At 37.9% G+C, this 20723-nt stretch overlaps 3 protein-coding genes across 3 annotated transcripts in view; 2 read left to right on the top strand and 1 right to left on the bottom strand.

Annotated features, from left to right (window-relative positions):
* Window positions 1-6248: 6248 nt before the first annotated feature.
* On the top strand, window positions 6249-6990 carry LOC108371845 (uncharacterized). The gene is made up of 2 exons (XM_017627485.1): window positions 6249-6682; window positions 6748-6990. The coding sequence occupies exons 1-2, from the start codon at window positions 6289-6291 to the stop codon at window positions 6876-6878; spliced, it is 525 nt and encodes a 174-aa protein (XP_017482974.1). The 5' UTR covers window positions 6249-6288; the 3' UTR covers window positions 6879-6990.
* A 2507-nt stretch (window positions 6991-9497) lies between these two features.
* Window positions 9498-10919, bottom strand: LOC108371935 (putative nuclease HARBI1). Its single transcript, XM_017627589.1, has 3 exons — window positions 10146-10919; window positions 9806-10092; window positions 9498-9746 (listed from the first exon to the last, which is right to left on the bottom strand). The coding sequence occupies exons 2-3, from the start codon at window positions 10065-10067 to the stop codon at window positions 9508-9510; spliced, it is 501 nt and encodes a 166-aa protein (XP_017483078.1). The 5' UTR covers window positions 10068-10092; window positions 10146-10919; the 3' UTR covers window positions 9498-9507.
* Window positions 9519-20723, top strand: part of LOC108371546 (uncharacterized) — a 58536-nt gene continuing 47331 nt past the window's right edge. The window contains exon 1 of the mRNA XM_017627160.1: window positions 9519-9587. The gene's annotated coding sequence lies outside the window, so the exon portion shown is untranslated. The remainder of the gene's footprint in view (window positions 9588-20723) is intronic.

Consider the following 20723-nt stretch of genomic DNA (forward strand, 5'->3'; position numbering starts at 1 on the left):
TACCTCAAGTGGAGTATCATAGCGTTCTCGACAAAAAGGGCATTTTTCTTTGTATGAAAAAAACGACTCTTTCTCAAGTTGAGAAAATTCTAGTTCTCAACTTCAACTCCAGTGTAATTCTCCAATTGGTCTCAAACATATCAATGAAATACTGAAATTGAAATAGTAAAATACCTTTTTGATTGTATGTCACATAGATGAATTTAAATACTAATTTTTCATTTTATTACTCCTTTTGTATTATGTAGTTAATCAATATCGTATTACAATAATTCACTACACAGTATACAGTCCGACAGTAATTTTGCNTCCAAACTGCGGATCTGAAAATTACTGCGTTGCGAGTAAAAATTTTAATAATTTGAATATGTCAACTTCTTACGCAATGTTCACTTTATTTCATTAAATAAATACACAAAAAATCATTAGATCATTAAAGCACGCTTTATTCCCTAAAGAATGATAACAAACACTTATGTTATTTGCAACTTTTCAAAAATGCATTTATGATCACCCTTTGTACTAGCTAAATCCATAGTGAAGCGGCTTGAAAAACCAAGCGAAATATCTCTTTGCTTAAAGCTATTTATGTTGTGTATGGGAGTGGGTGAAGGTTTGACAAGACGTTTTAGGGAAATGTGAACAAAAATCTAAATTTTTTGATTTTCTGGCCGCCATATTGACGTATGATCAAACCGCCTCATTCGCAACGGAATTTTCACCGAATAAGGACGCAAGAGAGAAAAATCGAAGAAAACCAAACTTTTCTTTTTTTTAGGTTTGAAGAATGTTTGACAAGCCACTGGTGTGGTGTATTTCGCTCTTTATAAAACTTCGCAAAGCTTTTCCCAACAAAGATTTAGGTTAGAGCTCAACTTGAGGTTAAGTTGAGAACTAAGGTATTTCTCAAATCTCCAACGTTGTTTCTCAACAGTACCTCAAGTGGAGTATCATAGCGTTCTCGACAAAAAGGGCATTTTTCTTTGTATGAAAAAAACGACTCTTTCTCAAGTTGAGAAAATTCTAGTTCTCAACTTCAACTCCAGTGTAATTCTCCAATTGGTCTCAAACATATCAATGAAATACTGAAATTGAAATAGTAAAATACCTTTTTGATTGTATGTCACATAGATGAATTTAAATACTAATTTTTCATTTTATTACTCCTTTTGTATTATGTAGTTAATCAATATCGTATTACAATAATTCACTACACAGTATACAGTCCGACAGTAATTTTGCCAATTGATTATTTCAGGATACTTTGAAGATTATTTACTTTTGGTTGGTAACTTTCCTCTTAATATAGCTTTCGTTTTTCACTTGATAATTAAATCTTCGTTGCTCTATCACTTTTTACGTATCTGCGCGTCGGTTAGAGATTAGTTGGAGAATGATGTTGGATATCAACTTGAGAAATTTACTCCAAAGTTGGAAAAATATTTTTTTGGTGTTTATTTGGTTTGTTCAAAAATTTGCAGAGCGATATAATAACTCTGTTATGTAAAACATGGTTGCATTTGTTATCTGCAAATATATCGAGAGAAAATTCCACAAAAATTCCTCAAAATAAAAATCCTCACAAAACACTCAAGCGCACCCGAAATTCCTCACGTTTTAAGGAATTACTCACAAGGAGGTCACTCTGATATATACCCCCTGTCACCAGATGCCCGGCAGGATATCACCCTGAAATAAGTGCGCTCCTCAGAGATGAAAACCGAATGGTAGTTGGCGACTTTGACGCGTACCACGATCTTTGGCATTCCAGCCTATCGAATGATCGTAGGGGAACACACTTTGCAGAGCAGATAGATGATTCGATATTATACACAATGATCGACGACGCACCCACCAGGATTATGGACAGCAACTGCAGCTCGCCAGACCTCACAATTGTCGGCGCTGGTCTGATAAACAGCATATCATGGCGTCCTATGCTGAGTTTAGCTTCAGACCATCTGCCCATAGTCATCCAGATTGATATACCTGCCGACTTTGCTTCCGCGGATCACCGGACCTATGCCAACTTCTCCANGCCTCTTTATATAGCTTTCGCTTTTCACTTGATAATTAAAAATTCGTTGCTCTATCACTTTTTACGTATCTGCGCGTCGGTTAGAGATGAGTTGGAGAATGATGTTAGATATCAAGTATGAATTCGCCACGGTTGGAGAAATATTTTTTTGGTGTTTATNAGACTGGAAAGGCTTCGCGGATGTTACAGGAAGCACCTTCCCTGCACTAACAACACCAACCGACGTTCACGTGTGTGAGTGTAAATTCGGCAGGGTTGTCACTGCTGCTGCAGCTCGCTTCATTCTAGCAGGACGCATTTCGAACCCCCGTCCGAATGTTCCTGCTGAAGCGGCTGACGTAGCCGATGAGCGTGACAACCTTCGTCAGGCCGAACCTGGAAATCTCCGTATCTGGGATCTCAACTCGGATATTCGACAACTATTAAACGTACAAAAGCGGAAGAAGGGAGAAGAGCATCTGAAGACCTGCAACTTCGCCTCTGGTGTGAGCAAACTTTATTCAACCGTGAGGTCATTGTCCAACCCGACGATGCGTAACGACAGAGTTGAAATATCTTTTGGGGACCACGCTTCGTCGGACTCGGAGCTATGCGCGAGCTATTTTAGCCGACAGTTCATACTGCATCCTCCGGCGGACAAAGCCAACCGGTGAGTGACCACAAGGCTGCACAACCTGCCAAAACCAAGTGCACCTCTTGTTTTCACCAGCGGCGAGGTAAGGGTAGCCATCGTGAAGGCGAAAGACTCCCAAACCATTGAACCCGACGGAATTTGCACGCTGCGGGAGTGGACTATCTAACCAAGTTCCTCATCCTGTGTATGGCCACTCTCATCATTCCAGACATCTGGAAAATGGGGAGAGTGGTTCCACTGCTTAAACCGGGGAAGCTGTCCAACAAAGGAGAGCCTTATCTCCCGATAACTCCCCTTTTCCAGTTAGGGAAGACTCTAGATGCCCTTCTACAACACTAGAGGCACTACACTAACCACCTGACCCCAGCGAAGCATCAGTATGGGTTCCGTAAAGCGCACAGCACAACAACAGCACTTAGCGCCATAAACACACATATAACTCGTGGCCTTAACCGAAATCACCCCTCTGAGAGAACTCTTCTAGTAGCGTTGGACCTGTCCAAGGCGTCCGACACCGTCAGCCACTCAACGCTACTAGAAGGCAGAGGCCTCCTCTCTCCCACAGGGACCGCCCTTTGGCAATTATTAAACCCGCATTCCACTGAATTTTCGTCAGCGTTGCGATAAGGAGTTAACATCCATGGTTCCAGCGGATATCCTGAGTCACCGTAAATTATTTAATTCAATTAGTAATATATAAAAGATACACAAGTAAAGCATCGTTCATTCATAATCTGTACGCGCAAAAAATATCACAACTTTTGAAATAGATATTGGACACTAAAAATATTTATATATAACAAAATACCGTCTATTAAGGTTTTATTTTGATTATAAAAAAGATTACAAATCCTTATTATGTAAAAAACTACGCGCATGTTCCTTAACAGAAGCCATTAATTTTTGAACAGTTTTCCTCGTCACTTTGGCTGCATATTTATTCCACAGAGGCAACATTGATTCATATCAGTGTACGACCCAGCCGCTTCTCCTCAAATTATACTTAACTATCGCCCAAAATTTTTCTATTGGGCGGAGCTGAGGGCAATTAGGCGGATTAATGCTTTTCGGAATTGCTTCTACCTTATTGTTTTGATATCACCGGCAGAGTAATGTATGCTGGCTAAGTCTGGCCAGAATTTAGCAGAGGATCTATGATATCGAATAAAAGGAAGTAATCTCTTCTGAAAGCACTCATTTATATAAATGTGGGATGTCATTGTGGACGAAGTTACAAATGGACGACTTTTATGGCCACAGGAGCATATTGCTTGCCAGTTTTTTTCAGCAAATTTATCTATCTTTTTATATTTAAATTTTGAGGTAACATTCCCACGTTTACTTGCGACATAAAACTTTTGTCCAGGAAGTTGATTGCAGTCGAGTTTAACGTAAGTTTCGTCGTCCATAATAATGCAGCCTTTAAACTTTGTTAAAATTTGATTGTAAAGCAACCGTATGCGTCTTTTTGCCAAAGGGTCTTTTTACCAGATCTATTTGGGTACTTTAGCACGATATGTCCTAAGGCCGGCATTTAAACGTATACGTCTCGCTGTACTTATACTCGTCCCGAATTTTTTCGCACGATCATTGTCTGATAACCCAGGATTGTTATTGGCTGCATTTCTTTATTCATTCTGAACGTTTGGAATAAACTTTTTTGTTTATTTATTCTTTAGAACGTTCCTGATGATATGTTGACGTATATTTCAAACGTATTCTGTTTATTCCGGCTGTGAAATGGGATTATCCGGAATGTGTAAAGAAACGCAGCCATTAATTGAGGTTAGTATCTTCTTCGCTAATTCTAAGTCACGTGTTCCTTTTTTATACACTTCTTTTTAGTTCTCTCTATGCTTAAGGTCTCCTTATATCGCTTTAACACGCTACACACAGTTGATTTAGGCAATTTCAATTTTTTCGCAATTTTAGAACCCGACCATGCAGGATTTGCTATACATCCGTTCAGAATTAATTTTCGATGCGTACTCCATCGCACATTAAAACGCGAACTGATGAGCTATGAAAGTGAAAATTGAAACACATAACTGTTAATCAATTATGTACACGTGTGTACTAAATTTCGTTCAGTGGATTTGACGAATAACTATTGGGGTGTTCACAGTTCGTTCCAAATAGTGTCTGAAAATGTAGACGTCTACATTTTAAGACGTTTTCTAACCGTAAAATCTGTAAAATCCCATACAAACTTGGAAAACGACGCCGTCTACATTTTGTCACACTCAAAGGTATGTTTTTTACGCGTCTACATTTTGCAACCTCGCAGCAGGGTTGCATTATGGCAATACTAATCACATTTTTTTTATTTATTGGGCACGTTTTTTGTATTTGCATTTAATTTGAGCGCAATTTCTGATGAAAAGAAACAAATCAAGGAAAAGAAATAACAAATATTAGGAATTGGTAATTAAGTTAAATAATTACAATTTTTCAGAAACAAAATCGAAAGGCGATATATAAAAAATGCACGCAAAGAGGAAATGTCTGGCAACACCAGCAAAGTTTTGAGACGATTTTGCGACGACTGCTAGAAAGGGGTGCTCACAGTTTGATGCTAAAGATGTCTCAAAATGTAGACGTCTACATTTTCAGACATAATTTGGAACGAACTGTGAACACCCCATATATAACGGTCCCTACGAACGATGCTTTATTATTTGTTGCTAACTAAAGTTCTGAACACATTGAAAACGACGAGCTACCGACCACAGCTTCCAATTTGTCATCTTTATTATCTCAGCGCTTTGTCGATGGCGACATGATTTCTTTGAACGCGGCAGCGACATCATGAATTTGTATGAGTTTTACATAACAGAAGAGGAAGAACCTTATCTGTCGCCAGAAAAATAGAAATAGATCTAATCTGGCCACAACCACAGCCGTCGCGTAGCCCGGTCGTCGCCAAAATAATTATCTACATAAGAGTACGTGTTAAAATAATTTGACAGCTGTGGTTTGTAGCTCGTCGTTTTCATTGTGTTCGGGCTATAAGAACTCGTATCCCCATGGTGGAATAATAACAAGGTGTTGTCAGTAACTTAACCACACTTTTTCGGCAGGTCTATTCCGGTCACGTATTTTAAAGTAGTAGAAAAGGGACTAATTATTTACTACTATTAATCCCTTGGTGCATACTATTTCAAATCAAATGTAGAAAAATTTATAATTGCAGGCTTATAAGCCTGAATATATATTTGTATCGGCAGCTCCACACAGTAAAGGCCGTAAAATAAGGCAATTTCCTATAAGACTGTAAGTGATGTTTTAAATAGATTAAAACACATAAACATCGATAATATAAGCGAATTACTAATCTAACCATGCAGCCACTCTATTTTAGGGCCAGCTTTTCAGTGCTGGTTTAAACTCAGTTTAAACTAAGTTTAGTGAAACTCAGTTTAAATTTAAACTGAGTTTAAACTGGAGAGCTGTTTTTCAGTGAGAGTTTAAGGCCGCTGTAAACATTGGCAATTCGTAGGGCAACACTGGTTTTTTCTTTATCTAGATACGACAACAGCTGTTGTTTGTTTACAATTCGACGCCATTGCTTGATAAATTTCCATAAAAATTAAACGCTGTGAACAAATAAATAAAAATGTCTGTGAGAAGTAATAATTTTTCAACGAGTGAAGTGAGCTTTTTATTAGAATTAGTAGAACTAAATAAAAATGTGCTGGAGTGGAAAGAAACTGATCGAGTTTGCGCAGAGGAAAAATTGAAAGTGTGGAAGGAAATAGAGATCGAGTTCAACTCAAAGTTTAGTCAAGTGTATAGGAGCTCAAAGGTGCTGAAGACGAAGTACGAGAATGTGAAAAAGGACTCAAAAAAGAGATTAGCTGCAGAAAGGCGTGATATTTATAAAACCGGCGGTGGAACAAGAGCTTCTATACCCAGCACAACAATAGACGGGAAAATGCTGAGCATTTGCCAGCCTGAGCAAATTGCGGGCAATGAAGCTATTTATGATGATGACGCATTAGAAATAATTGGTAATTCGTAATTGAACAAATTCCAACAATATGTGTACTATAATTTTAACATAATTGTACTTTAGAAGAAACTTGCCTTGTGGAAGTTTCAGCGGAGATGGAAGAAAATTTATCCGCATCCCCCACTGAAAATTGTAGCTCTGAACTAGAGCAGACACTAGGTAAATACAAATTAGCAAAATGTTTATGTATGTAAATGTTTTGTGTTTAAATACATACTTTTCTTCAATAGACAAACCTCAAGTCTGATATTGCTTCAAAAAAGGCAAAAAAGTGCGAGTTGCATAGTCGAAGAGCATGAACTATCAAAAAAGAAGCTTCAAATGGAAATTGACTTCGAAAAAGAGGAGCACACATGTCCAAAAAATGGAATTAGAAATAGAGATGCTGAAGTTACAAATTCAGCTTAAGAAAAAGGAATTAGGAATAGGTTTTTAGAAGTTTTATTTTGATTTTTAGTTTTGAGGAATTTTTTTAAAATTTTTGTGATAAAATGAATTTAACCATATCAGTAATTATGAAACCAAGACTTGAATGTACCTCTTAAGTTTATTTAATATTAAGACAAAAAAAGATAGTTTAGCGTGCATAGTTATTATGTACATAGATACATGTATTGATACCTAAGAATGTGCCTATTTAAGTTCACCAATGTTTAGGTGGAAAAATATTTAAGACTCGCAATTCAATGCATTTTTATGTGATATTTTAATGTGTACACATTTATTTAACTGTAAATATTTAGAAAAGGTATTTACGTAATTTATTTAACTATGAATATCAAAAAAGTAATTTTGATATGTATGATTTTTCAAATGAAAATACTGGATTAAAAAATGAAGTTGAGTATAATTTTAAAACTAACTTCTTTCATTTCGAAGTAAGTCTTTGAAGTATTGATTTACTAAAACTGATCTTGTTGAGTTGTTCACATTTGATGCCTCCTGCTGTCTGTTTCTTGGGACTGATAGCGCGAAGTCAACAGCGGATGATATGCTACGTGCTAATACGGGAAGTTCAGGCTCATGGTTCATACAGCAAATATTATGCAAGACCGCGGTAGCTACAATTATACTTTGCACTTTTCGATGGTTCAAACGAATTCCAAGCGATAAAATCGGAAATCGCCTTTTCCATACTCCATAACTCCTTTCAACAGTACAACGTGTTCTGATTAAAGAATCGTTAAATAGGTTTTGCTCTGGAGTCATCGGGTTTGAAAAAGGAGTTATCAGAAATTTTTGATGTGTATACATCTTTGGTTTCGGTAGGGGTAAAATTTGCGAAGCTGTAACGCATATCCCAGCACAAAATTTCGAAGGGCTTAGCATGTGTATTTCAGCATACAATTTTTATTTTCATTAGAAGCACCCTGTGTTAGCTTGCCAAATGGTTGCATACATTTAGGCATATGCATAGTAAGAGGAAATCCGCTACAATTGATTATTAGCCGTCATCGATTCGCCATCAGCTAGCAAGTGGCGAAACGAACGAACTCAATGAGGTACAACCAAACTTGCTATCGTCTGTCCGTGCTAGCTAACTTTGTTGTTGCTTTCACATGCAAACTTTTTCGTTAAGCGACCGGAACTCAAACATAGCGAGCGAGAAGCGGCGAATCGACGACGGCATGATACCCACAATGCACAAGATACTAATTCCTTATTAACAATAGGACAATTATCGGGAGGGCTCAAGAGGCCCACAACAAACACTTCCGAGAAAATTATTCCCGGAAGTTTTCTCGTGAAGGATGTAACCGTGACATATATAACCGGCTGTTGATGAGCTCGGACTCGTTTTTAAGCAGTATTTCGGTTCATGACCAAAAAAAGAAAAAGTATCAAATCGTTTTCCCCAGACACAATAAAGCTGCTTTTACCCTCTAAATCCGTTGTCAAAGATGTCACAAAGGAATAGTTTGAGGCCAGCGAAGATTCTGAAAGCGAAAAATAATTAACCAATGATAGTGTACACACATTTTATAAATAAAGGTTGTCAATATATTTAAATAGTAAATTATTGGCTAATATATATATTTTATTAATATAACCTATCTGTAATACAAATTATTTCAATTTTACATTTGATAAACAATTTTGAGTAGATAGAGGCAATAAAATATTTTTTGCCGCATAAAACTTGAAAATGTACCTATATGCGGTGTTTCCAAGATATTTTAACGCCCTTGAGTCACAAGTATATATGTACAAGCATATTTTTATCAATCATACCGATAATGTCATGTATTAAAAGAATTAAAAATGAAAATGAATAAAAAAATTAAATCAGCAAAATTAATAAAATTAAGTGAAATTAATATTTAATTTCTAACCTAACCTACATTTGTATGTGTGTAACTGAATCGCCTTTATATATAAAAATATTATCCTAATTTTCGAGCTTGACTCCCTAATCTGTTATTAGAAAAAGAGATTAGCCATGCAAAATTATAATTAAAAATATCTCAGATTAAACCGATAACTTTTTGGTGTCCAACCCAGTTTTATCGATTATACTTGCGAAGAAGAGGAATGTCAAATGTTAAAGTAAACAAAAATTGACGCTAGTAAGGAAAATAGGTTTGTAAAGGTATTTTTAATAAAATATTCAGTTAAAATATATTTAAATGGCCTAATATGTGTTGCAAAAAAAAAGTGACCACGGTGGCACAGTGAAGAAGTTTAACTTTTCCTCGAGTTGTGTGAATAACAAGCACAACCAATTTGACAGCTAACGAGCTTTGATTGAGATTATATTTGTATGTAAACGTACTTTTATGCTTTGCCGTTCGCATATGTATACACATCAAATTTCATGAATACCTAGTACTCACGCCTTTTTTTGTTCGGGTGTCTACTATCTGCAATAATTAAACTGTCACCGAAATCACTGCTTTCAAAACGTGAGTACATCCTAGAATTCCTTAATATGTTTGAATCATGAGCAGAACCTGGCCAGCGAGCCACAATATTTGTTATTTTAAGACTAGCGTCACATGTGGTTTGAACGTTGATGGAAGAGAATCCCTTTCTATTCCGATATAGCTCCGGGTTTTCACCACCTACAAAGGAATTATGTACATCAGTATAATTGCGGAAATAGTTTAATAAAAGTTGTTACCTGGCGAAATTATCTTTATGTGTGTGCAATCCAAAGCTGCTATCACTGTGGGAAACTTAGCAATTTTGAAGAATCCTTTATAGGTTTCAAGTTTCTCCGTATCGCTTTCTGGGAATTTAATGAAACGAGCCCTCAGCAGAGCTATATGGTGTGACACCAACGTTACCACTTTAGACACCGTTGACTTCGATATTCCGAACAAATCGCCAATTGTTTGAAGCATTCCACCAGCTGCATATACCCGTAGGGTGATAAGTAGCATTTGTTCCTCTGTCTATGCGTGATTCCTAAAGTACCGAGAATTTAATATTTTGAATTATTTAAAATTATAAATGCTCACCAATTTGTCGGGTGCCTGATGTGCTCTCCGATAAGCTCCAAAACGCTGTAAGCGGATGCTTTTGTCAGGCGAAAGCGTTCAAAAAAATCTTTTTCATCAAAAATATTAAAATGATTCGGGTGAGTACATATCAAGAATGATAGAATAAAGAGATTGCGCTTTGCGCAGGTCCGTTACTCTTGTTTACAAATCAGCTGTTCGAGTGTTGACGTCATAATATAAAATTTTTGGTGGGAAGCGTATTGGTTTGCGAGGGAAACGTATTGGTTTGCGAGGGAAACGTATTGGTTTGCGAGGAAAACGTATTGATTTGTGATATTTTTGTTAAAGTTATAAAATAAAAACGTTGTAAAATGAAGTGCGCAGTTGCGAAATGTGGAAAAACGGCGGCAGAGTGCAGTTTGTTTACTTTTCCTTCAGATCCAGAACTTAGGAAAAAGTGGATCCAGTTCTGCCGGCAAAGCAAGGATTTCCAATTTAAAACTTGCTATATTTGCATGCATCACTTTGCAAGTGAAGATTTTGAAAATAGTCTGCAGTTTGAAGTGGGTAGGATGTTTATTTATTTCGTTTATTGTGTTTATATTAATGAAAGTGTTTAAAACATTTCTAAGGTTATGCAAAAAGAAGATTGTTGAAACGAGGCCCCGTGCCATCAATTTACAAGCCCGGTGATGAAAACCCGGAGCGTTCGCAAAGAGTTCATCGTCGTCAAAATACGTCGTTAATATTGGGTTTCATTGGAACGATATCCTTATTTGATGCTGTGGGCAGGCGTCAGTTTCAGGTAAAATTTCTTGCTTATGCCTTGGCAGTTTAATTTTATGTTGGCACCGTTTGCATTGTATTTCCTGAAATAAGTACGCATTGGAAGTTAGTAAAAAGTAATGTATTGTCGCAGATGCTACTTACCATGCTATGAGCACGCCCTTGCTCAACGAATTGGCCCTTTTACGCTGTTTCCTGGTTAGCGCTCTTCGATTCTCTGTAGTCTTTCTGGCATCATATAGCTTCTATATTTGTTTCCAAGCCTTGGAGCTATGCACTATTTGCTGTGGCTTCAATTTCATTTGGAAATCTTACTCGTTCCATTTGCCAGCGCAACGGCGGCCACAGAATGCAATTTTTATTTGAACGCCCTACTCACCTGAAATAAAATAATAATATAAATAATGTAAAAGAAACACAAAATAAATTTACCGTCTTCTCGATTCAATAAATTGCCACCAGATTGTTTTATTTTAGTCTTTCGACTAAATTTTATGCTATATTTACTTTTTTTCGTCGAAATTGTATGCGATTTGACAGATCGCCAACAACAACTTTTATATTATGACGTAGATGCGCAGAACGAAAAATTTTTGCACCCCTATCGGCGCAATCTTTGTATTCTATCATTCTTGAGTACATATGACTCTTTTTCTCCTCAGTATAGTAATCGTAAGTATTTCACTTACTGCCGCGTCACTATAATCACTTTCGTCAGAGGAAATATCCATTTTTTAAGTAAAAATTAAATTACAAGACTGCGTTTAATTATTTTTTTGCAACCAAAAAAACGAATCAGCACACAGCTGATAGGTTAAACTAAGTTTAACCCTGCCAGATCGGCTGTTTAAACTCAGTTTAAACTTAGTTTAAACTACGTTTAAAGTTGACTGAAAAACTGCATACTGAGTTTAAACTTAGTTTAAACGGCAAACAGAGTTAAACTCGCACTGAAAAACTGGCCCTTAGTGTATCAGTAGTCCATTTGGCTCAATATTATGACAATGCAGCAAGAGTTCTTTTAAACAAAAAATCGCCTTTCCATACGATTTTTGTGTACGTCTTTTTCCATTGATAACCACGATATCATTTATTTTTTTACATTTTGAGGACAAACATTATACAAAGCCATCAATTTTAAATATTAATATCGTTCTGAAAACACCAAGTTCTTTAAAAATTGCGATAAAACGAATTACTAAAATGGAATATTTTAGATACTATTTCCCAAGGAATAGTAGTATGAAAAGTAAGATCGGCAGCACTGAAAATAAGCATGCCGATCTTGTCAAAATTACAACAATCACGTCGCTACTGACAACACCTGGTTATTATTCCACCATGCCGTATCCCTCTCTCGCCATTGTCAAAACGAGATTGTAAAGCCCTTCTTTCGCTGGACAGGTTCCATACATGGTAATCAAAGCATGTACCACCGTATCGTGCGTCAACTGCTCTTATCTTAATCTTGTGATCACACATCTAATAAATTTAATTTGAGACTTTTTATGAAAATCTTTATTATATTTTAATACTTAATAACGCAGTGGTTGCATTGCATTCATACTGTGCTTCAATTTGCGATTATGGTACAAATGCTCATTTCTTGTGGGTCTAATCAATTGAATGTGTGTGCGATGACACAATAAACAGGTAATAGCAGAAGATCAAATGCAACCCTGCCATGTATTTTGTTGTTGCTTGAGAAACATAAAATGTCAAATGAGAAATCTCCAATTACACCCAATGTAAACCAGTTTGACAATTCAGAAAATGTGCTGTACCATGAAACAAACTGAATGGCTGGCCCGTAGTGAACGTCTTTTGCCACATATTTCCGATGTCATGATAATTTTAATTGGAGTGGTTGTGGAAACATAATCCCAACGCAATTAATTACTATCGTCACTGCTTAACAAATTACGCTAAAATTGAAATTCGTGCTACCACCGTTGAAGGGTGATTCAATAAAAATTTATAAACTGATGCTCACAGTGCTAAAGATAATTGAAATTCCTCTACCGCAGCTCTACGAAGAGATTATCTGATTATATGAAGTGATCTATTAAACGGATTTATATGTGTTTAATGTGCTCTTGCTAATGCATAATGCCTAGTAGCAAGGAACGAAAACTGCGTCTACTGCATGAAGATAATCATCTGGCAGATAGTGAGTTTCTAGTCGGTGATCCAGCTTCCGAAGAACCACATCTCTTTCGCTGTCATAAGATGATTTTGGGGACTGCGTCTGAAGTCTTTGAAACTTTGAACATATTAAATGCTAATCATCTGAAACGACTGGTAATATTTCTAACACAGCATGTATGATACCATATCTACAAAATAGATTTTACAACAATTGGAGGAATATTGTCGGCGTAATAACTTGCATATCCAGAACGTACTTAAATTATTGAGGGAGCACTTTTCCACCCTATTGAATGGCCCCAGCACTGAAAGAAGTGGAGAAGATGAACCCGAGCCCCCAGTCGATGACGATGTTGTCGATGTCCCACCGCCTGACTATGACGAGGTACGAATAGCGATTACGCGGCTGAAAAACAGCAAACCTGACAGCCTGCCAGCCGAGCTATTCAAGTACGGTTGCGAGGAGCTGATGAGGTGCATGCATCAGCTCTTATGCAGAATATGGTCAGATGAACGCATGCCCAACGGCTGGAATTTAAGTGTGCTCTGCCCAATCCACAAGAAAGGCGACCCGCCAATTACCGCGGGATCAGCCTTCTAAGCATAGGTTATAAGATCTTATCGAGTGTATTGTGTGAAAGACAGAAGCCCGCCGTCAACGAACTGATTGGACCTTGTCAGTGTGGCTTAAGGCCTGGCAAATCCACCATAGATCAGGTATTCACAATACGCCAAATCTTGGTAAAGGCCCGCGAGAATAGGATCGACATCTATTTGTCGATTTCAAAGCCGCTTTCGACAGCACGAAGAGAAGTTGCCTTTATGCCGCGATATCTGAATTTGGTATCCCCGCGAAACTTAATACGGCTGTGTAAAATGACTTTGAGCAATACCATCAGCTTTGTCAGGAATGGGAAGGACCTCTCCGAGCCGTTTGATACCAAACGACGTTTCAGACAAGGTGATTCCCTTTCGTGCAAGTTCTTTAATCTGATGTTGGAGAAGATAATAAGAGCCGCAGAACTCAACCGCTCAGGCACAATATTTAACAAGAGCGTACAATTGCTGGCGTCTGCCGACGACTTCGATATTATCGGTAGAAACAAAGGCTACGTCAGTTCTGTCTTCTAGGGATTAGATAGAGAAGCAAAGCGAATGGGTCGGTCTGGTGGTGAACGAGGACAAACCAAGTATCTCCTGTCATCACACAAACAGTCAGAGCATAGGCGACTTGGCACAAACATCACTGTTGACAGTTACAAGTTTGAAAAAGTAGACGACTTGGTTTATTTGGGAACCAGCATTAACACCAATAATAATCTCAGCCTTGAAATCCAACGAAGAATCACTCTTGCCAACAAGTGCTACTTTGGACTGAGTAGGCAATTGAGAAGTAAAATCCTCTATCGTCGTACAAAGATCACTCTATAAGTCACTCATCATGCCTGTGCTGGTATATGGCGCGGAGGCATGGACAATAAAAACGTCTAGGCGAAACTATATACACCTAGCTTTAAGACTTAAGGCAAGTGATGTTTGTCTTTAGGAGTAATTGCGTTAACACATTCTTCGATAGTGTAACTCAGGTTATCACTTACGAAAATAAGATCTAAAACTCTATTTTATGAATTGGCAAAACTGTTCATTTGTTTTAAATTAAAACTTAAAATATTATCTATGAAGTATAATTCATGATGAGCAATGATGTTATGAGTTATGAGATTAAAGCCTGATGAATTAATACACCAATTAATATTAGGTAAATTAAAGTCACCAAGACCACATATTCGGTTACACTTTAAATCGTATTAAACTCCAGCAGCAATATTATCAGTATGCGCCGTATAAATATCGAATGAACTGACAGGTGGTATATAAGAGGTTATGAGATATAAAGATTCCTTCGAAGAAAGCCCGATTATACGCACACAAATCTGATCCAACTCAGCATCAGCATTACTAAGCGGAACCTGAAACGAACACAGTTCACGCTTGACAGCCATAAGCACTAAACCTCCTCTCAAACACCCTGTTTTATCTGTATCTCTGTCTTTACGAAACACATTAAAGAGCTTGGAGTTGAAGAATTCACTGTCGAAAAAAATGTTGTTCAACCAGGTCTCAACGTGAACAAAAACGTCGAAATCCATTTGCGTGCTAAAATAGAACACGATATCAGCTTTAGTTCGCATACCAGATAAATTATGGAAATAAATCCTTAACCCATTAACATGGCTAGATGACTTAACTACTTTCGGGGCGGTTGCTGAAGGTCCTTTTGAAAAAAACGGAAACGGTCTTACCATTGCAGTTGCTGGTCAAATTTCAGATTTTAGCAGGTTGGGAAACGAGGCCTCCGGGACCCCCAGTTTAAAATTCACTGTTTAAATCAGCAATTGGTGTATTATTTTTAACCATTTTATAACATGAAAGAGAGCTTTTATTAATGCCAGTGTTGTTAGCAATATAGTCTTTAATGTTATCTTCAGAGACTGATGGTGAGAAAGATGCTAGATGTAACCATTTCAAACGAACAGCAACATCCAAATCCGTGGAATTATTTGTACCTACGACACGCATTTGCTTTTTGTTCCTTTTTAACAGCATTTGACTACTGCGCGTTATTAATCGCATCAATAGATGGACGGGTGCTTCAGCAGAAGTAGACAATATTGTAGCACTCGCAACAACAGCAGGTGACATTCTCACTTTATCTGAGATTGCCGTAGTAGTGGTGGTGAGAGCCGGAGCCGATCCAACATCTCGGCAAACGTGAGAGCAGCAGAGGAGGTGACAGCCGCAGGGGCCAGTGACTCAACAACAGAATGAGAAATATTCGTAGTGGTGGCGGTTACAACAAGTGAAGCCTTCATAGCATTGGATTGTGTAGGCAACGCAGACTTAACAGCAACGTTCTTATTGCGATCAACGATATCGGCATCAAAGAAAGCATCAGTAACAGATTGAGAATGAAACTGGGTATTGTTAGCAGCAGCTGGAGAGGCTTTCCCCTGCGCTTTGAGTCTCGAGCGCGTGAAGATTGTATGATTGTATTGTTGCCAACAGCATTCGAAGCAGCCGGTAAAACAGATGGAATGACTTTATTACTTTCCGGACCAATAAGTGATTGTAGAAAAGATTTACACACTTGGCTGAACATTTATTACAAACAGCACAAAGATTCATTTAATTAGAATAAAAAAGCCCTAACAGCACGGAGCAATAAAAATACATGTCCGAACAGCGTAATGTCGAAGTATGTATGCATATACAATTTTGCTAGGTTATTTAAGACGGCAATGGAAATATGCCTTCGGACAACCACCAAACCGTAATATTACAAGATAAATGCGTCATTGAAAATCATGAACGTGAACTATTGGACCAAAATGTTTCAAAAGAAAAATGTATTTTGGGCGGGACGAAGTGCGCCGGGTTTGCTAGTTTTATATAAAAAGAATAAATTGTATTCAGTGCATTTCACAATCTTATTTATAGATAACTAGCTTTTACCTGCGGGTTTCACCCCACGTCATGAGGAATTAAAGGGGTCATGTGACTTGTGGTTCCGAAGTTACGGCTGATAAAAAATTCCAAGCCCATGTTAAGTGCTATGCCCCCTTTTACAAACTCATTTATATATACCTTACTATAAGCACCTACCATAGATATGTCTGCATACCAAATTTCAAGCTCATGTGAGCTGATTAAATAATTCACGCCTATGGGAGGTGCCATGCCCCCTTTTCCAATACCTCCCATTTCTCCCCATGAGTATGGAACTAATTTTATTAATCTCGACAGCAAGTTCCAATGCTCTACCACAAATATTTCAAGAGATATACAACGTGCAAGTGTGCAAAGTTTCGTTCGATTCCGTGTCGCGGTTCAGAAGTTATAAGGTAATAAGCAAACAGACATTCACATATAACTATATATATAGATGATAGATGAAAACTAAAACGCCTGGACTTCCTCTTTGAAAACCCCGCGCAATATCCCTTGTGGTTGCCAATATTTGAGCACATTTTTCGTATTGACGCTCGCGAAAACACAGAAATCGAGAAAATTCATTTAAGATGACTTTTACAATCATGCACAGTATATTTTGCTTAATTTTTTTTTATAAAATTTTATTATTTAAACCCACGAAAACAACAATCGAAACGTTCTCCGTCAACAAATTTGCAACTTAGGCCACTATTATGAGTCGCATTCGATTTTCGATCTTCGCTGGTTATCGAAGATTGAAAGTGAAATTCATATTAAGAGCTATGCTACCGTGTCGAAATTTTCGCCAAGTAACGAATTTTCTGTCGAACAGAATTTTGCTTTCGATGGTGTAGCGAAGTATTAGAAAATTGTGAAAAATGTATGATTTTGCATTTGTTTTCTTACTTTTTGGCGGCTAGACACGAATTTTAAACAATGTTTATTAATTTCGTGCAGTTCTAACGTCGTGAATACTAAACACAAGCTCGAAAGGCTGGTTTTACTTGTGAAAGAAAATCCCAATACACAGGTGGCACGATCTCTGAGATCAAAATCGTAGAGGTGTTGATAGTTTTAAAATATTTTAAATAGATTTGGCTCACAAACGCCTCTTTAGACAGTCGGAAGTTTTTCATAAAGCTGTGGAAAAATTTCTCTACATTAAACATTTGTTACTCCTGCCAGTTTACTAAGCTCTCATTCTCTGACGAATCGTTGAACTAGAACTCGTTGTACTCATTTTTACCACGGTTTTATACACCGCTATGCTGTACTCCGTCGTAGATTCGATTTTGCTACGAATCGTAAAATTGGTATGCTGAAATCCGCGTGGTCGTATCGAAATTTCGAAATTTGTAGGCCATCTTCGAAATTCGTAATGTTGGTATGCCTGAATCCGACGTAGCTGTCATTTTTATGTATTTGTCGGAAATTTTGTACGACTAGCAACTCGTGCCGGAGCGAAACAAATTGTTTTAAAATATCAATAAAATAAAGTGTGTAAACTCAAAAATATGTATGTAAGTTGAAGTGTGAATAGAAAAAACAAAAAATTTATTATTAAATGTTTACAAAATTAAAGCCGGACATTGGTCGAGGCTTTGCAAGAGCTAAAGAGGATGTGGTGGAATTTTGGGAAAGCGTTCCACAAATTAAAGCGGCACAATATCTAGTGAAATCGAGGCCCTTAAAAGGAGGGAGCTTACATTTTATCATTTAAGCTAAATGGATCAGAACAATCTCCTAGCAATTTCCTTTCCAAAAGTGCACCGGCCACTGAATCCTTTGTATTCTATTTAATTAAGAAAGTCTTTACAAATAATGATTCAACTAACTTTTTTTTAATTTCACTATTCACTTGCGATTATATTTATTTTGATTTGTTTCTGTCAAAGCAGCTGATTAAGAACTTCGAATTTCCCTATTTTAGTTGGCAACGCCGTTGATAGTTACGATCGGATTACAGCATACCAATTATAAACTCGCTTTCTTTTTTATTTCATTTTAATTCGCCCAAATTTATATAAATATGTATAAGGACACTATTTAGTTTGCTCGATTTATAAGCAAAGCTTCTCAGCGGTGAAAAATATACTATTGTGAACCATAATACCAAATGAAAATTCGATCGATCAGCACTTTCGACCACAGTCGAAGATCGAATGCAACTCATAATAGGGGCCTTAGAAAAACGGAACTACGATCGGAATGTAGAATAGGTATAATCGTAAATTTCGAAGATTGATCGAAAGGAAACGAAACGCAGAATACCAAAGTTGCCAAACGGAGAAAATTTCGATTCGAGTCGAAATGCATAATAGGGCTGAATAAAATTCCTAGTAGGTCAGAAAAAAGAAAATTGCACCAAAACCAGCACATTCCAGCAGCTAAAGCTGTGGTGATTAAAGTCTGCGAGGAGTAGCAAATAACCTGAGATACAAACTTTATCGAATAATCGGCTGTTTGCCTGTCTAATGAAATAAATAAATTGCTAAATTAAATTTAAATTAACATCATTATACTTTAGCATGAAATACTCAGTCTTAGTTCACTAAAATCCTAAAAATGTATGTTCATTAAAAAGAACACATCTAAAAAACAAGACCAAAATGGTATTTTAATAATTGTTGCATAAATCACAAAACACCAACAACTTAAACAATGAAATTCAGTTTCAAATATACAAGTTTAAATATTATTGCGCCTGGCAATCTTCCAAATCACATCCCGTCCCGCCATAGGCATTCCTGAAAGCATTTTTGATAACTGAATGAATATTTTCTAGAAAATGGAAATAATAAACTGTGGGGCGTGTGGGTGGTGGTGGGGTTGTGTCTGTGGTGTGGTTTGTTGTATTCGCCCCTATTCCAATAGTCGGAACGACAGTCGTTCGACGAAATTTGAGATTTTCATTGGCGTTATGAGGCAACCAATCTACTAGAAATTTGTATTCCTATTAACGAAGAAGTATTGTAAACGTGTTGAAACGACGAGTCGAACGACTGTCGATGCGAACGACTTACCCCGTCAACCAGAATAAGGGTGATTGTGTTGTTGTTGTTGTTGTAACGGCTACAACATATGGACAGGTGCGTTAGCGTGGTGAGAATTAGAGGGCATACGAAGAGATGCTGTGAGTCATCGGACGACTCTCTGCATGCCGGGCATTCATTGAGAACATCTTCGTTTAATCTGCTCAGGTATGAGTTCAACCTGCTGCAGTAATCAGAGTAACCAGAGCGCAGTTGGGCTATTGTGGTCCGACTCTCCCGAGGCAGACGAAGTTCTGTCTCGCCAACGTCTGGTGGTTGTGTACCCAGAACGGCATTCACAGGTCGGCAGCCTACATAACTCGAGACTGCCTCTCTGTGAATACCGTTCAAGGCGTGTCGATAAGCTGTCGGGTCCAGAGGTTGTTTGATGAACCTCTGGACTTCGTCCGTCAGTTCGTAGAGAGCAAGGAGTTGTCTGTTTGGGTGACCACATCTGTGGCTCCCAACCAGAGACTGCTTGCAGAGCATTATCTTATGCTCCTTAACAGGCAGCAAGTGGACCTCCTCGTGCAGGTGGTATTGCGGCGACATCAAAAGGCATCCTATCGCTGTCCTGAGTGCCGTGTTGTTGCAAGTCTGCAGCTTCATCCACTGCGTCCTACTAGTCCCCGGTGACCACACGGACGCTGCGTAGTTCAGAATCGGCCGGCCAATTGCCTTGTACGTTGCCAGCAACGTTTCTTTGTTTTTGCACCAGGTGCTGCCGGCTAGCGACTTGAGGGCCTTGTTGCGGCTTTGGACTTCGTTGACAATTGCGGTTGTATGTGCCGAGAAGGAGAGCAGACTAGACAGACAGAGTATCTTCGGGTTGTTGTTCACCATGGGAATTGGTGTATCATCGACGTGAATTCCCAGTTGAAGTATGACCTCCTTCGTCCAGGTGGTAAAAACTGTGCCTGAGGGTTTTGTAGGGGAGAGGGTTAGACTGCGTGCAGTGAAGAAGCGAGAAAACTCGGCGAGATAACCGTTTACTTTCGAGCACAAGGAGCTTTGAAATGTAAAAGTTAAATAGTAATGGGGAAAGGACACCACCCTGTGGAACCCCCTGTTTTATTTTCCTCGGTTTGCTCGATTTGTCTCTAAAAGTTACTTACGAGTGACGGCCACTCAGATAATT

The sequence above is a fragment of the Rhagoletis zephyria genome, unplaced genomic scaffold (assembly GCF_001687245.7).
Source record: "Rhagoletis zephyria isolate East Lansing unplaced genomic scaffold, Rhagoletis_zephyria_1.1 Rzeph_scaffold_00004, whole genome shotgun sequence".
Lineage (NCBI taxonomy): Eukaryota > Metazoa > Arthropoda > Insecta > Diptera > Tephritidae > Rhagoletis > Rhagoletis zephyria.

What these genes read in the sequence shown, in the direction of transcription:
- LOC108371845 (XM_017627485.1), top strand. Translation starts at nt 6,289, where the DNA reads ATGTCTGTGAGAAGTAATAATTTTTCAACGAGTGAAGTGAGCTTTTTA. An exon ending in TGACGCATTAGAAATAATTG is followed by an intron (nt 6,683 to 6,747) that starts GTAATTCGTAAT and finishes ATTGTACTTTAG; the next exon opens with AAGAAACTTGCCTTGTGGAA.
- LOC108371935 (XM_017627589.1), bottom strand. Translation starts at nt 10,067, where the DNA reads ATGCTACTTATCACCCTACGGGTATATGCAGCTGGTGGAATGCTTCAA. An exon ending in CATAAAGATAATTTCGCCAG is followed by an intron (nt 9,747 to 9,805) that starts GTAACAACTTTT and finishes ATTCCTTTGTAG; the next exon opens with GTGGTGAAAACCCGGAGCTA.